The 18,223-nt window shown below is 45.0% G+C and overlaps 1 protein-coding gene across 2 annotated transcripts in view; it reads right to left on the minus strand.

The window, feature by feature from the left end:
• The window catches only part of B3GALNT2 (beta-1,3-N-acetylgalactosaminyltransferase 2), a 60,212-nt gene that overhangs the window by 1,735 nt on the left and 40,254 nt on the right, over positions 1 to 18,223 (minus strand). Inside the window, exons 6-11 of one of the 2 annotated variants that reach the window (XM_045783723.2) lie at positions 16,918 to 17,028; positions 14,450 to 14,528; positions 5,486 to 5,669; positions 3,080 to 3,205; positions 2,323 to 2,482; positions 1,661 to 1,717 (exon numbers count right to left, since the gene is read on the minus strand). In XM_045783723.2, the coding sequence (XP_045639679.1) occupies positions 1,661 to 1,717; positions 2,323 to 2,482; positions 3,080 to 3,205; positions 5,486 to 5,669; positions 14,450 to 14,528; positions 16,918 to 17,028 (717 nt within the window). Of the gene's footprint in view, positions 1 to 1,660; positions 1,718 to 2,322; positions 2,483 to 3,079; positions 3,206 to 5,485; positions 5,670 to 14,417; positions 14,529 to 16,917; positions 17,029 to 18,223 lie in introns of those variants that run through there. The other variant, XM_087863138.1, reaches the window with a different exon arrangement.

Raw genomic sequence — 18,223 nt, forward strand, 5'->3', positions numbered from 1 at the left:
CCTTATCATATGCTGGGGGCCGTACCAAGTATTAGCTCGTTCTCCAGAAACCCTGTGCGGTAGGAATCCTTTCCCTTTTACAAACGAGAAGCTGAGTGAAGTGCCTTGCCCCAGGTCGCAGTGAAGTTCATAAAGGGAAGCCGAGGTGGGGGGGTGAACACGAGAGGGACTAAAACGGCCTCAGCCTGAGTCTCGAGCACCAGCCTGCTGCCTGGAGCCAGAGAAGCCCGTCCTCTGAGAACGTAAAGATGCTGGGTACAGTCAAAAGCATCTTGTTAAAGCATGGCTGAACTGGTGGCAAAGGAGAAGAAACTGGAGAAAAGGAGCCAGAGTCAGCATATGCCCTGAAGGCTCTGCTGGGTTTGAAAAGGCCACGTCCAGGGAGAGGAGACTCAGAGCCAGGGGCCCTGAGGGGCCAGACCTGGGAGACAGAGAGGGAGGGAGAAAGAGACTGTGTGTGTGTGTACTTTAGAAAACAGAAGCTGCGTCTCAGCCCTGACCCTGGGTGGCACGGAAAGGGGGCTGCCCTGCGCATCTGGAACCCCAGCCTGCACGTTGCTGGGTATACAGCAGGAGTCCCGTTCATCAGCAATGCAGTCAGAGACGGTAAGGCCCTGCGGTGCTAGGCAGAAACAACATCAATCCTCTTTGTAAGAATGCATTTTAAATACCTCCATTTCCAAGGAACATGAGGCCACACACACAAGTCTCTCAACACAGCAGGACACAAGCTCATGAGCAATGGTGTGCAGACACACCAGCTACACGGTCAGACTGACAAACACTACAGCTATCAACCATCAGACACACGAAATTATCGTCAGTGTTCAAGTCAAAGCTGGGACTTCAACAGGACGCAGGACTGTCACGGCTGACCCAGTAGATGTGGGTTTATTCCTGTTCACCCCTGAAGTGAGAGGGCCCTGCTCTGGGCCCAGGCACCGTGCAGAGTTCCTGCCCCAGCAGGCCCGGCATGTTCCTCTGCCCCCTGTACCTTCTGTGGCCAACATGGAATTTGGAAGAATCCAAAATTCAACAGAAGGCTCTGGGGCGAAGCCCAGCTTCATGCCTGCTCTCTTCCCAGGACCCCTATTTCCCATTTCCGGTCTCTTGCAGATTCATTTTTTTCTTTCCCTGGCTCAGCGGTCAGTGTATTTTCAAAAACATGTTCCAGTATTTTATCCAGTGTTTTATTTGCATCAGTCAGAGGGACTAAAGGGTCCCTTGGACCATCATGCTGCTGGAAACTTCAGCTGGCTAATTCCTTAGGTTTTTTTTTTTTTTTTAAAGTAATCTCTGTGCCCCACGTGAGCCTCAAACTCATGACCTCCAGATCAAGAGTCACGTGCTCTACTGACTGAGCCAGCCAGGTGCCCAATTCCTTACTTTTTAAAGCTACAAAGAATTTCTAATCAAACGTATAAAAACCTAATTCTTCTCTGTGGGTAGGAAAACTTCCATCCAAACCATTTCTTTTTGGTTTAAACTCAGAAAAACACTGTATGAGAACCTAGGTGGACTATCGTGAATTAAATCAAGAGATCAAGAGCACAGCTCTGATGCCAGACCTTCAATTCACTGTGTGCCCAACGTGTGACCCAGAAACCTCAGCTCCTCACGTCCTCAGAACCCAGGGCCAGCCCCCCTCAGGCTCGCTTACCTGGTATCGCGTAGGTCCTATGGCCGCCATCCAAATGCCCATGCTTACGTCTTCACCCTGTACGCGCCCCGTGAAGTTTAAACGCAGAAGTTTAAATGCCGTATCATCTCTAAACACGATGCCACACATTCCCGTAAGAAGTCCTCCTTCCACTTCTTCGTTTTGTAATTATTCTACCAGGAAACGCCAAGCCTGTATTAAACTTGTATACAGAGTAAAAGCTAGTGGCAACACCCACCATGATGAAATGTCTAGACACAAGACAGCAAGTGGCCAGTCAGCCCTTCTCAGGGGCCTTACACCTCCAGCACCGGCTGTATGAACGATACAGTGGATCCAATCGCTAGGCGGGCTGTTTAGGGACACGGTCACCAGAATCAACAAAAAGAAAGCCCTTGCTTTACAGTCTTCCTTCTTGTGATTGTCAAGCTTTTTGTCTGAAAACCTAACAAGTAGGCTCAAAAAAAGATTTAGGAGTACAATTTAGAGCCAGGATTTGGAGGCGAGGACTGGGTGGGTCCCTGACCTCTGAGGCGACTCTTCTGCAGAAAGGAGAGCATGCCTTCCCCCCAGTTACGCTGGCTCTGTGCTCAGAGATGGAATACGGGCTGGATGAGACTTGGTGTGAAGAGTATACGGTCAGGTCGGTAATCTGGAATTACCTGATAGGTCTTTAGTCTGCCCGCGTTGCTGGCGAGCCAGTGGACGATGTCCCTGGAGATGACGTAGCCCGAGCCGCAGGCAAAGGCTGGGTAGGCGGGACTGGGGTACTCCAGCTCCTGCCACTTGCCGGTTCGGTCCACTGCCCAATTCAGTCTGAAACTGAGAGTCAAAAAAAAAGTTGGCCTCTTCATGTCAGTGGAACGGACATCCTACCACTATGAAGCTGGACCCCTTTACGACCGTTACAAAGGACTAAGCTGTAAAAGCAAGGAAAGCATGAACATTTTTTTTAGTCTAAAGAAAAGCTTTATTTATCCCGGGGGTGTGTTACATTTAAGACTGGTGCATCAAACTCTCTAAGTTACACTGTGGACTTTCTGAAAGTACCGGAGCAGCGTGTGTACATCTGCTAAAGAAGATCCTGAATCATACTGTATCCCTGAAGAAACAGCCAAGTTTCAGAAATGTGTTAGAACCTTCTTCTAACATATCACGGATAGCAGCTTCTCCTCTGAGTACCGCTCCTTTCTAGGCCACGACGATGAAAGCCACATCGTCTTCCCCTCCTTCGTTACCTTAGCCTGAGGTTCCCATTTTACCGATTTCCCTCTAACTGTAGCTTAATGACGTCCAGTAACCCCAGGTTTCCTATCTCAGCCACACTTTGCTTGTGAAAAACAGCTTGTGTGTTTTGTTCTAAATTAATTCCTTTTAATCAGGTACATGAAGCCAAAGGGCTAACAAGGTTTAACTTACTTTCCCCACCAAAAATTAGGCCCATCCAGATTCTTGTGGGCAATCCTATTAAACACAGCTTCTAAGTCTATGTAGCAGTCGTCATCTGTCTTTAGCAGTAAGTCAAAGCTGGTGGTTTCCACAGTCCTGTTGGCAAAACGGAATACGAGAGTCAGTGCGTCCATACCAGGAAAGGAAGCGACGCCGACGCGTAACATCGCTACTATTTTACCGAAGAACCGTCCCTGTACGACCTGCGCATTTTTTCAGTTTCTTTTTCCTTCGAGGTTGGGAACATGTGCTCAGAACACTGGGGCTTCCGACAGCAAGCCTCAGTAGTAAGTGGCGTAACGCAGAGGAGCAACGAGCGGATTTTAAAGGGCGCAGAAGAAAAAGAACACACTAAAAAAAAGACCTGGCTGAAGTGGACCCTGTGAGCAAACGCACGGTTCTGTGACATTGTTCCTGTCAGGCTGCCAAACACGCGGACCTTGTCGCTTGTGCTCTCAGCGGGGGCCCAGGGTGCAGGGACAGGCGCGCCCCCGGCTCGCGCGGAGCACTGCTCTGCCAGCTGCTCTATTCGGTGCCCCGAGTTAGTCTCCACTCAGATAGTTGATGGTTTTTAAAACACAGTTCCCCTCAGAAACGATTCCCAGCAATTAAACTCTTATAAATGACCTTTAGGAAGGCCCAGGAGGGTGACTTCATTTACCTAGACATGTAAGGGCGAGTAGAGACAAAACTGACTCCATTTCACACTGCCAATCTCTGTCTGTCTTTGATTAAAAAAAAACAAAACCCAGAGTCTTGTTAGGGAACCAAATGACAGAAATCTGAATGAAAGAAATCTGGAGAAAGTGTTTTTTGGTCAAAGGAACGGTGAACTTAACAGCAGGTCCACACCAAAGTGCACGACCCCGTGCTTCTAAAGTTTATTTCTAATTAACAGCACAGGAGCACATAATAGTTGCTAATCGGGAGGAACTTTGTGATAAAGGACACTGTGGTCACTAAGGAATCACCTGAAGAAAGAATGACTGACACAGCTTTCATTAAGCATGCAGGGCGGACAGGCAGCACGGGACGGGGGGAGCAGGTCCCCAAGCCCGTCACCGGTGATTCAGGTGGAGATGATGGCCTGAGACAGACCGTGGCAGTGATGACTGAGATCTCAGAGATGTGCAAGGAGTACAGGAGAGAAGACTTAAGCTGAAGGTAACAGCTAAACTACGCTGAACTTCCACAAGCGGGATTCAGCTCCCTAGAGAAAGTCCTAGAACTCCACAATCCAGATTTCCAGCTTCCCGGACCCCCATTCCCACCCTTCACCTCTTTCCGCTCTTGCCTTGGCCCCCTTACAACAAGGACCCCTCCCACGGGCCCTGAGCTAAAGAAAGTTCTTTTTCTCAGTACAGTTGTCCAAACATAACCCTGGTATTCTAGACACACCCCAATTTCCAACTCTCTTCTATCTGCCCTCTAGCCACAGGGTGACTCCAAAATTATATTAACTTGCCCTCGCTAAGAAACATGACCTTCCATAAATGAATCAGGACTCTATCCAACCACCCTGCCCAGGACAACAGAGAAGAGAGAGGGACAGGCTTGGGGGCTCACCAAGAAACAAGCTCCCTGATCCAGTTTTAAAAAGAGACGGATGTGGAAACACTCTAGGTTTAGGCTAGACAGAGACAGTTCGGGTTAGTTCTAGGGTGGACAGCATCACAGGGCTCAACAGCAAGTAAGCGGGCCCCAGAGTAACTAATCATGTTAACTGTATATATAAATAATAGTAGCTGTTATTACCGCTGCTGCCATTAATAGTATAAAAGGCAGGAATTACAACCCAGGTTGAAGAATTACGAAGGGTTGAGGAAGTTATGGGGCTCCAAAGGTTGTTGGATTTCATCTTACAGAAAAGTTTTGGAATTAGGGCAAATTAGGTTCTTAAATGTGTGGAGAAGAGGATGGAAACAGAATGTGGATGTTTGGCTGAACAGAATTCAGATCAGTAACCTGGGTTGGAGGGAACTATACAGGGGGGCACGTAGGTCGGTAGGTGTGATCACAAGTGAAAACGGGCCACTTTCAAGCTCATTGATTTTCATCTGACGTTGGCTTAAGGCAACCAAGACAATGACTCACAGGACTCTGACTCAGAGAACGGAACCACCAAACTGAAATCAACTTTGCCCTGTTTTTTGATAAAGATCATTCACATCATGGAGCTGCTCATCTGAACGAGAAAGCAGAATTTTGAAAGGTCAGTCCTCACAAAGAACCAGGATACAATGATCACATCCCAGTTGTTCAGGGGTTCTGGGGTTGGTTTTTAAATAAAATGCAGGGGTTTAATGCTGATAAATTGTTTCTACATCCAAAGAACAGTAAGACAAATTCTACCTACCCCACATTTTTACCACTTACCATCTGTAGAAGTTCAGTAATTTCGCAGGAACGTTTCGGTAAGTGTCGACGACATCCACAAAAACAATGTCGTCATAGAGGCTGCTTTCCTCCCTCAGTAAGGCGTCTTCCCTGTGGAGATGACTTAGATGGTCGAGAAGTCTTCGAGGGCGAGAATGAAGGTTTTGTAAGAGTGCATCACCTTCTACAAAGGAGAAGTTGAGAGATGGAGAAAAATGCTGCTGTAAGACCCAGCACGTGAAATGTTCTGCACGCTCGCTCTCTCTCCCCGAGGAACCGAACGGAAAGCAGCCGGGAGGCACCCGAGCTGGGCACCAGGCCCTCCCTCACCCCGCCGGGATCCACGACTGCTCTCCTTGGACAGCAGTCCAGCGGTGGCCCGTCAGGCTGTGGGGGGCAGCAGGTCCGCTCCCGGACCCCTCCCTGGACGCCGTATCTCCGTGCTCACAAGGACGTGCCTCGCAGCCCTGTTTGTAACCAAAGAAATGGACCCGACCTAAATGCCCCCCTGACAGGAGAGCGGCCGGCCCGTGGAACAGTCACATAATGGAATACGGCAAGCAGAAGAATTAACCCGATCCTGCATGCAGAGGAATGGCACTGAAAAATGATGCCGGGGGGACAAGTACCTTTATTGCTAATTGATATACACAATATGATGCCGTAGTCCTCGATTATAAAATACTCTCATCAAAACTATGTTATTGAAAGATACGTACATACATTAGAAAGTAAAAAAATAAGAATGGGAAGAGTGCACACGAATTTCGGGACAGTGGCACCCTCTCCGAGGGGAGAGAGAGACAGGGCGGGACAGCTAGCAGGGAGGGGGCTTCACCTGTGCCTGCGATGTTTTTTTTTCTTAAAAAAGGAAGTAAATATGACAACATGTAAGGATTTGTTAATTCTGAGTAATAAGGACATGGCTGTTTCTTACAGGACTCTCTATTTTTGGTGTATCTGTGATATTTCATAATAAAAATGTGCTTAAAGACATCTGTTTACTGCCTCACATGTTACATTTGTGCAGGGACTGTCCTCAAATCCTATGGATTTCAGGCAGCCACTTTTTCACGAGGGCAGGATTTTCTCAAATATCTCACTCAAATTAGAGGAAACGTCTAAAAAATAAAGTGAGTGGCTGAGGGGTGAGGAGACAGCAGAGTAGGTTAGCGCCCCACCTTCTGGAATAGCAAAGGGAAAGCCTGGGCGTGGGCGTCTGCAGGCCCACATTTGATTTCTGCCTCTGCCGCTCTGACACGCTGGGCAAGTTGCAGGTTTCCGGGCCTATATTCTCATGGCGGGGGGGGGGGGGGGGGGGGGGGGAGGGGGACGATGACGACTGTATCAGTGGCTCTCGGGACTGCTTGCTGACACGTTCCTGTACCCCAAATCTAACCATTCAGCAAGTCTGGGGTGGTGCCCAAGACTGTGTTTAACATGTGTCTTCCCAGAACCCTGAGGCACGTGGGCCACAGACTGCTACCCTTTGAGCAACACAGGCTGAATGACCTTGCGTCCCCACCAGCTCTTCCATTCCACTGTAATATCCCTTTAAGGTCTATACAATTTAACAGTTGAAGGAAAGTGCAAGTGTTTGAAAATTGGAGTACCAGGAGGATGGCTGTTTCAAGATGAGAGCAGAAATTAAATATCGGCCTTGCGGATGAACAAATCACACGTTTTGTTTTATACTGCATGTAGCTGGGGGGAGGAGCTAAGATGGCAGAGGAGTAGGGGACCCCTTTTTCAGCCGGTCCCCTGAGTCGAGCTGGATAGGTACCAGACCAGCCTAAACAACCACGGAACCAGCCTGAGATGCAGGAAGACGCATCTGGATCTCTACAAATGAACATCTCCAGCACTGAGTATTGAGGTACGAAGCGGGGAGCCAAGAAACCCTGCACAGATATCGGAAGATAAACGGAAGGGGGAGGGAGCCGCCGTGTTCGGGCGCCGGGAAGCGGCAGCCACTTGCACGGGAGAGCGGGCGGGGCTCGCGGACGGCACCCGCAAAACAGCAGACTGAGACCGTGAGCCGGGGGCGCGCCACCAGGCATCTCGCGGAACCCCGGAATCCCGGTGCGCTCACTGGATCCAGACTGAGACCCGGAGATCCGGGAGCGCGCGCGGGGCGGCTGGCGGCTGGCGGTGTTAGAAACACAAAGGACAGAGACGCGCCGGCCCTGGAAGTGAGGGCTGGGACGCCGGGTGTGGGGCGCACATCCCGGACGCTGCAGGGTTGAGCAGCACCAACAGTAACAGAGTTAAAGTGGCCAGAACATCAGTGGAGAACGGGCCGCAATCCCTCTGTTCTGAGACAGAGGCTGAAATTTGGCCGCTGCTGCTCTGACTCTCAGAAGAGGCACAGCAAACCGCCAGGGAAAGCCACCAGAGAACAAAAGCCTGGAAATACCAGCTCAGGGAGTGCCCATCCCCATCCCCCCTCGCAGGGGACACGGAGACTCTACCCAAACAGGATTGCCTGAGTATCGGTGTGGCAGGCCCCTCCCCCAGAAGGCAGGCTGAAAAATCAAGAAGCCCATAACCCTAAGGTCCCTATAAAACAAGGGCGCACGGCCTGGGCCCCCGGCAATAATTTGGGCTCTGGACAACCCTGCAACCTCTCCTCATCAGAATGACGAGAAGGAGAAATCCCCCCCAGCAAAGAAAAGACAGTGAGTCTGTGGCCTCTGCCACAGAACTGATGGATATGGATGTAACCAAATATTATTTGGAAGAAACTCAAACACTTGGAGACTAAGAACCATCCTACTCAGGAATGAGTCGATAAACCAGGCAATCAAAAATCAATTTAAACAATTTATGGAGACCAACAAGAATGAAAACACAATGGTCCAAAACCTATGGGACACTGCAAAGGCAGTCCTAAGAGGAAAACACATAGCCATCCAAGCCTCATTCAAAAGAATAGAAAAATCTAAAATGCAGTTTTTATATTCTCATCTCAAGAAGCTGGAACAGCAACAGAAGGACAGGCCTAATTCACGCACGAGGAAGCCGTTGATCAAGATTAGAGCAGAAATCAATGAATTAGAAACAAGGAGCGCAGTAGAGCAGATCAACAGAACTAGAAGCTGGTTCTTTGAAAGAATAAATAAAATAGATAAGCCACTGGCAAGACTTATCCAAAAGAACAGAGAAAGGACCCAAATTAATAAAATTATGAATGAAAAGGGAGAGGTCACAACCAACACCAATGAAATAGGAAGGATCATTAGAAACTTTATCAACAGCTATATGCCAATAAATTAAGCAACCTGGAAGAGATGGATGCCTTCCTGGAAACCTATAAAGTACCAAGACTGAAACAGGAAGAAACTGATTTTTTAAACAGATCAATTAATTATGAAGAGATTAAAGCAGTGATTAAAAACCTTCCTAAAAACAAAACTCCAGGGCCTGATGGATTTCCCGGGGAAGTCTACCAAACATTCAAAGAAGAAATAATACCTGTTCTCCTAAAGCTGTTTCAAAAAATAGAAACAGAAGGAAAACTACCAAACTCATTCTATGAGGCCAATATTACCTTGATCCCCAAACCAGGAAAAGACCCCATCAAAAAGGAGAATTACAGATTGATATCCTTGATGAATATGGACACCAAAATTCTCAACAAGATCCTAGCCAATAGGATCCAACAGTACATTAAAAGGATTATCCATCATGACCAAGTGGGATTCATCCCTGGGATGCAAGGGTGGTTCAACATTTGCAAATCTATCAGTGTGACAGATCTTATCAACAAGAAAAGAGTCAAGAATCATATGAGCCTCTCAATAGATGCAGAAAAAGCATTTGACAAAATACAGCATCCTTTCCTGATTAAAACCCTTCAGAGTGTAGGGATAGAGGGTACATTCCTCAATCTCATAAAAACCATCTATGAAAAGCCTACAGCAAATATCATTCTCAATGGGGAAAAGCTGGAAGCCTTTCCCTTAAGATCAGGAACACGACAAGGATGCCCACTCTCGCCACTATTATTCAACATAGTACTAGAAGTCCTTGCAACAGCAATCAGGCAACAAAAAGGTATAAAAGGTATCCACATCGGCAAAGAAGAAGTCAAAATGTCTCTCTTCGCAGATGACATGATACTCTATATGGAAAACCCAAAAGAATCCACCCCCAAATTACTAGAACTTATAGAGCAATTCAGTAATGTGGCGGGATACAAAATCAATGCTCAGAAATCAGTTGCATTTCTATACACGAACAATGAGATTGAAGAAAGAGAAATTAGGGAATCCATTCCATTTACGATATCACCAAAAATCATACGTTATCTCGGAATTAACTTAACCAGAGACGTAAAGGATCTATATTCTAGAAACTACAAATCACTCTTGAAAGACATTGAAGAAGACACAAAAAGATGGAAAAATATTCCATGCTCATGGATCGGAAGAATTAACATAGTTAAAATGTCCATGCTACCCAGAGCAATCTACACTTTCAATGCTATCCTGATCAAAATACCAATGACATTTTTCAAAGAACTGGAACAAACAGTCTTCAAATTTGTGTGGAATCAGAAAAGGCCCCGAATCACCAAGGAACTATTGAAAAGGAAAAACAAAGCTGGGGGCATCACGTTGCCAGATTTCAAGCTATACTACAAAGCTGTGATCACAAAGACAGCATGGTACTGGCACAAAAACAGGCACATAGACCAATGGTACAGAATAGAGAATCCAGAAATGGACCCTCGGCTCTTTGGGCAACTAATCCTTGACAAAGCAGGAGAAAACATCCGGTGGAAAAAGGACACCATTCAATAAATGGTGCTGGGAAAATTGGACAGCTACATGCAAAAGAATGAAACTTGACCACTCTCTCAAACCATACACAAAGATAAACTCCAAATGGATGAAAGACCTCGATGGGAGACAGGAATCCATCAAAATCCTAGAGGAGAACATAGGCAACAACCTCTACAACATCGGCCACAGCAACTTTTTTCATGACACATCCCCAAAGGCAAGAGAAACAAAAGATAAAATGAACTTGTGGGACTTCATCAAGATAAAAAGCTTCTGCACAGCCAAGGAAACAGTCAAAAAACTAAGAGGCAGCCCACGGAATGGGAGAATATATTTGCAAATCATACTACAGATAAAAGACTAGTATCCAAGATCTACAAAGAACTTCTCAAACTCAATACAGAAGAAACAAATAAATCATAAAATGGGCAGAAGATATGAACAGATACTTTTCCAATGAAGACATACAAATGGCTAACAGACACATGAAAAAATGTTCAAAATCAATAGCCATCAGGGAAATTCAAATCAAAACCACACTGAGATACCACCTTATGCCAGTTAGAATGGCAAAAATAGACAAGGCAAGAAACAACAATTGCTGGAGAGGATGTGGAGAAAGGGGATCCCTCCTACATTGTTGGTGGGAATGCAAGTTGGTACAGCCACTCTGGAAAACAGTGTGGAGGTCCCTTAAAAAGTTAAAAATTGAGCTACCCTATGACCCAGCCATTGCACTACTGGGTGTTTACCCCAAAGATACAGACGTAGTGAAGAGAAGGGCCATATGCACCCCAATGTTCATAGCAGCATTGTCCACAATAGCTAAATCGTGGAAGGAGCCGAGATGCCCTTCAACAGATGACTGGATTAAGAAGTTGTGGTCCATATATACAATGGAATATTACTCAGCTATCAGAAAGAACGAGTTCTCAACATTTGCTGCAACATGGACGGCACTGGAGGAGATAATGCTAAGTGAAATAAGTCAAGCAGAGAAAGACAATTACCATATGGTTTCACTCATTTATGGAACATAAGAAGTAGGAAGATTAGTAGGAGAAGAAAGGGATAAAGAAAGGGAGGTAATCAGAAGGGGGAATCAAGCATGAAAGACTATGGACTCTGAGAAACAAACTGAGGGCTTCAGAGGGGAGGGGGGTGGGGGAATGGGATAGGCCGGTGATGGGTAGTAAGGAGGGCACGTACTGCATGGTGCACTGGGTGTTATACGCAACTAATGAATCCTCGAACTTTACATCAGAAACCAGGGATGTACTGTATGGTGACTAACATAATATAATAAAAAAATATTATTATAAAAAAACAAATAAGGATGGGGCACAGAAAAAATAAAAAAATAAATATACTGCATATATCTGAAAACCAGGAATAAAACAATCTGTGTTTTAAATCTGATGAGCTGTCTAGCTTCTACTTAAAAGAATCACAGAGTTTACAGCCTCTCAAAATTTGGAAGATCACGTCTGTCTAGCGAGCCTGTTAAGATACAGACATCTGAGCTTTACTTGTGAAGATTTTAACTTTGTAGCTTGAGGTAGGGCCTGGACAGAGATGCTAATATCTGACAAAATTTAAGAATTCATGTACACCTGAACGTTCTGAATAGCACTTAGACCCTGATTTTAAAAAATTAATTTATACTGAGATTTTCAGAAGACAGTCTATTCATTTTCATTTGTTTAGCCTACCACTTGAGTTATTTCACTCTTACTTGAAAGAAATTGTCCCTCACCGAAACCTTATTCCTTTAGCTTCCATGACTGAAAAATTATGACAAGCTTTTGTCCAGGGTGAGCTGCTCCTTGTAGAACAGTTTAGTGACAGAAGTCTCAAGGGTCCCTTAAACTAGTTTTTAAAGGCTCCTGGTGGTACAATCAGGAATGAACCGGTAAAAGAAGGGAAGGTGCTGGATACTCCAGTCAGATGGTGCGTTCACCTGCCCTCGCCCCCGCATCTGCACTGCCTTAGGAAGCTGCCTGAGCTCCTGAGTTTTCGCCAGGGCTGGGCTGTCAGCTAGCTTCTTGGTGAGCTAAGCGGACACCTTCCTTGGCAGAGTGGCCTCACAGTTTTATGAAAAATGTCTGGATTGGAATTAAGGATGTCTAAATTTTAAATCTCTACTTTTAATGGCAAGTTTATGGGCAAAACCCACGCACCTGTTCTAGCCTACCCTTTGGGGTGATATAAGAATACAACTACTTTTGTGAGGAAACACTATAAATTAAGATGCTTTTGAAAAAATAAAAAAAGCCAGAGTCCATTTGCACCCTCAAACAACATGCAGTGGCTCGAATGGGGTGTGCCCCATCCCCCACACCATGCTGTCACTGGGATCCCTCCCCGAAGAGTCTCCTCTCGGCATGTGCTCTGCATTCCTCAGTCACTGACAGCCTTCAGGAAGCTGGGTCATAATTCTTTTATAGGAATCCATGCTCTGTGGCGCTCTGAGATGTCAAGACAGAAATTCCATTGGGCACCTTCGTCCCCTAGGTGACGTTCGTGACAGGTGACCAATAGCAATTGCATCAATGGTAGTTTTTCTTTCTTAAAGATCATGGACACGGAATTTTCAGGAATTCACAGATGGACATTCTAATAAGCATCATTCAAGAAAACAAACACAGCCACTCCCATCATAACAAATTCCCTCTAGAGTTCTAAGCTAATGCTCCTGACCCCAAGTTTTAAACGAATCTAACAAACCCATCCTAGAATGTGATATATTAGGAGAAGCATTTAAGACACTGTAGTCTGAAAGAGAACCTATGTTTAAATACTGTCATTATGAAGAGAAAGCGTACACATGAAGCAGGAGGGGAAGCTGAGTCCACTGGGCCACCTCCAACGGAGGGACAGACGCAGGCATCAAAATGCACCACGCTGGCCGGGGCAGGGAAAAAAAGGTTCTTCCCTTCTGACTGCAGCACAAAGCCCACTGCAGCTATAAGACCACAGTCGAGCGGCTCTGCAAAGTCCCCACCTGGCTGCAGGATAAACCAAAGAGAGCCGCATGGGGCCAACAAAGCCCAGGATCATGGATTTTTCAAGATCATCCTTATGGTGAGAGACTGGATGCTTTCCCTTTAAGAGGAGGAACAAGACAAGGATGTCTGCTCTACCACTTCTACTCCACACTGTGCTAGACGTTCTAGCCACAGCAGACAAGAAAAAGCAACAAAAGCCATCCAGATTGGGGGGGGGGGAGTACAACCATCTCCATTTGCAGATGACATGATCTTGTATATGGGAAATCCTAAGGCACCCACACAACTAGTAACTTAAATGAATTCAGCAAAACTGCAGCACACAAGATCGATATATAAACATCGACTGTATTGCTATACATTAGCAACGAGCAATCTAGAACTGAAATGAAAAAAACAATTCCACTTATAATAGCATCAAAAAGAATAAATATTTAACTCAGCCAAAGAAATGTAAGACTTGTACTCTGAAAACCATAAAATATCACTAAAAGAAACGAGTAAGACATAAGTAAATGGAAGGATATTCCATGTTCATGGGTCAGAGACTTACTGTCAGAATGGTAACACTCCCTGAAATGGTCTACATGGTCAATGCCACCCCTTTCAAAATCCCAGCTGGCTCACTTGCAGAAATTGACAAGCCGAACCTAAAATTCATATGGAAATGCAGGACCTGGAATAGCCAAAACGATCTTAAAAGAGAACCGAGTTGGAGGATTCACACTTTCCAATGTCAAATCCTACCACAAAGCTACACATTCAAGACCGTGCAGTACTGGTAGAGGGACAGACACACCGATCAAAAGAACAGAAGTGAGAGCCCGGAAGTAAATCCTTACACTTAAGGTCAGAAAGTACAGTGAGGAGGTTAATGGTTGGTAGGGGCTGGCGGAGGGGAGAATGAGGAGTGTCCTCTAACGGGCACAGGGTTTCTTTTTGGAGTGATGGAAATGGTCCGGAGTCAGTGGAGATGCTTGCAGAACTCTCAAATACCGCAAACCAGTGACTTCACCACTTTAAAAGGGTAAAGTGTATGTGAATTATGTATTAATAAAGCTTTTTTTTTTTTAATGACAAAAAAAGAATCACCTCTTCTGTCAAAGTATGGAGTAAGATTAGGTACGTGAGACTCAGCGCGCTCTTCACCTTTCAAGCAGCCCACTTACCCTGAATGGTATAAATAAAACCACCTGCAACTCCCTCCACGCCTTCCATGAATTCGTGAGGCAAGGCGCCCTCCCCAGCCTGAAAACGACAAAAACAGAAGTGCTCAATGTTTCATTACCAAAAATACATTTCTTCTATTTTAAAACTGATGTGGCAAAATTCATAACAGCGGATAAATCCATCTAAGATGTACGCAGTCAGGATGACATCAGTATTCTCCAGTTTTTGGTATCTGTTATCTTGATTACAATATTAAAGATCAGGTGCGCAGGGCAGTCCCCAGTGCTCAGAATTCCAACTGACACAGAATCATATATTCTTGAACTTGTTACCATCATAGTACAAAACCGATTTTATTTTATATCCCAACCCTACCACTTGAAAAAAAATTACCACCTTTGACTTCTTGGAGACTGAAAACTGCCATGAACTCAAATGCGTCTAGGCACATTTTTCAAGTCTGCCCTACTGCGCAGAGGAAGCCGCTCGAAACAAACCATTCAGATGGAGCCCTGCCAGTCACTGATGCTGCTGAAGGTGCCGACAAGCAGCGACAGTCCTCCCGGCCTCCGAGGATTGGAGGAGCCTTAGAGATTTACAAGTCCCCCAGTGAGGTGTTTCCCCTCTGCGTGCTGCACACCTGTGTGGCACACCCAGCAGAGCGATTCTCCAGCTGCAGGGCTGGGCCACACTGCACAGCTCTGCCCGTGTGTGTGTGTGTGTGTGTGTGTGTGTGTGTGTGCGCGCGCGGTACTGCCTCTGCGGCCGGACCGTCCCCTCCGCAGAGCTGCACTGCACAGCAGTGTTTCGGGGCCGTAGAGAGACCCCATCCGGAGGCGACCGTGGGAACTTGTAGCTCAGTGTGGAGGAAGCTACCGAACCACGCTAACGTTTCCAGCTTCGTAGAGCCAGGAACGGTTGCGCACTGTTTTATCATTGTGTACTCCACATCGTTTTGGCTTGTTTAGAACTTGACAGTACTTTCTATTAGCGTCTATCTAAAAGGTCACAGCTTGACTTTTAAAAGTTTCTGACATTGTCACTTACTGGCAAGGGAGCAAGACTCCAGGAAACTTACAGCTTTACGCATTTATGATAGAAAACTTTATTTGTACGTGGGGTTTCCTAGAAGGAGATACCAAGTTACCACACTATTTTTTAGGGCTAGCTGAGTGTGTAAGCAGTCTTTAGCCCTCTACAACTATATTTACCCTCGAAGTGGATCATTGGAGTCTTTCCACTTGAACCTAGCCCTCAACTCAGAAGTTGGTTTCCTTTTGTGCAATCAACTTAATAACTACAGAATTCCAGCACATTTCGGTATTTTTAAGTCTCACAAACAGACAAGGAGGTGACATATTAAAGGCACTTGCCCTGGAAATCCGGAAAGAATAAAAGTATAATTAAATTTCAGAAGACACTCTATGTTAAATAAAGCTTGAGATCCTAAACACGACCCACAAGGCTAAGGTTGTGATTATATATGAATCTGTGACCTAATGTCGGTCTTCCCCACTGGAGTGTAAGTTCTACTGTGGCCAGGAGTGGTTTTCTAAGTGGGTGACAGCATACCACCTAATGTTCATTTCAAATTCGGGAATTAATTCATGTGAATAAGATGAATAGTTAATGAAAATAGACTAAGCTTGTGAACACCAGAGCATCAAGCAGAATGAGACTGGGTTTGTGACGCCACCACAAACGCCACCTGTATATTTAAAGCTCATCATTGTAAGTCTGCCTACAACTTATTGTCCCACACTTACTTGGAGATATTTACCCAAACTATTTTAAATTTGAAGCAAATCTGAATAAATTAAAAATATGAGGCAGAAATCCTAGCAATATAAACGAAAGTAAAAACTCCATCGTATTTTCCAGTACTGCCAGCTATGCTATTTTAACATTCTGCTATTAAGGTGAGGGAGTGAGGATCCTGAATACTACTGAGCAAGTGTCCATCAAGAACATTAACTTAGGGATGCGTGGGTGGCTCAGTCAGTTAAGCATCTGCCTTCAGCTCGGGTCATGATCCCAGGGTCCTGGGATCGAGTCCTGCATTGGGCTCCCTGCTCAGTGGAGAGCCTGCTTCTCCCTCTCCCTCTGCCTGCTGCTCCCCTTTTTTGTGCTCTGTCTCTTAGACAAATAAGTAAACAAAATCTTTTCTTTTAAAAAAAGAAGAATGTTAGCTTAAAAATTATTGAGAAATACTGCACTTTTAAAAATGCACCAATCTTAAGGCAAAACTGTGTGTTTACTGATGCCGGAGGGAAAAAATCATAGAACATCTGAGTTGTTTGGCTTTACTATGGTGACTCCACATTTTCTGCCATCCGTGCTCTAAAATACCCAAGACTCATCGTTTCACATTCCCGGAGTTGATGTAAAAGTAAAGTTAAAAACACTTTTCATGTACTAAAAAATGCTAAAGTATGCTGAACAGCCTTAGGAAGACAGGATGACTTACCACAATGACTCGGAGAACGCCCCCGCCATCGTTCACAGTCACTTTGTGGAGATTTCTTGACACGAGGCCTTGGAGGTCTTGGCTCTCCCACACGATGGTACCTTCAAAGCTCTTTTTGAGGAAAGATGAAGTGAGTCGATTTCTTTATTGTTGTCATTTAGGTTTTAAGTAAGTTTTTAAAGAAAAATTAATTTTTTTTCTAAGACCTATTGGTTAAAGTTTTTATCCCCCTACTCTAACACACACTACTGTTAACATGTTGGTGTATATTCTCGAGTCATTTTTTTTTCAGGCACATCTGAAAGATGCAGGTACAAAGAGGGCAGAGACAATTTTGCACACTGCTGTCTGCAAGTCCCTCTACACTGAAGCGTTTCCTGCCGCTACCTCAGCTCATACAACCATTCTTTGCCACGCACACCTAACTAACATGCCATCGAGTGCGTGCGTCCAGAGTCACACAAACACTTCCCCACTGGCAGATGTGGACTCTACCAACTATCTAATGAAGCGTGTTTTGGTGTAAATGTTTATTTTGTTTCAAAATACATTTTCAGAGGTGAAATCATGGGGACAAGAAAGAAATAAAAGAGATATTTTATATGGATTTGGGGACACAATACCAAACTTTCTTTTAAAAGGAAATTATCTAATTTCCCAATTTACAAAAATACTACCTGCATTGTATTCTTCCAAGTATGGGATACTGATGACAGCAAAGGCATTTAAGTCGATTTAGATTAAAAAATGACTCCTTATTTAACTGCATTATTTACTTATTTGTTTATTTTTAAAAGATTTTATTTATTCATTTGACAGAGAGAGACAGCCAGCAAGAGAGGAAACACAAGCAGGGGGAGTGGAGAGGAAGAAGCAGGCTCCCAGCGGAAGAGCCTGACGTGGGGCTCGATCCCAGAACTCCAGGATCACGCCCTGAGCCGAAGGCAGATGCCTAACGACTGAGCCACCCAGGCGCCCCTGATTTCTAATGTTTACAAATTATACAGTCTCTTCTGGGAATTACTGACCCATGCTTCTTTGCCATTTACTTATTGCGTTTTTTATTTTTCTTATTAATCTGTTATCTTATAATAAATAATCCTGTGTATATAATATATGCTAAAATATTTTTTTTCAGAATTGTTAGCTACTTTATTATTATTATTATTATTTTACTTAAAAGGTCCGTAAGTTCTATCATGTCGAATCTGACAAGCTTTTTGTGATTACTATTAAATTCTGGGCTTTGAAAGTTACACTCCCTGCCCCAAGGTTTGATACACATTTAAATTCTAGTGTCTTCTAA

This window comes from Ursus americanus, chromosome 6 (genome assembly GCF_024610735.1).
Source record: "Ursus americanus isolate L20-20 chromosome 6, mUrsAme1.1.p, whole genome shotgun sequence".
Lineage (NCBI taxonomy): Eukaryota > Metazoa > Chordata > Mammalia > Carnivora > Ursidae > Ursus > Ursus americanus.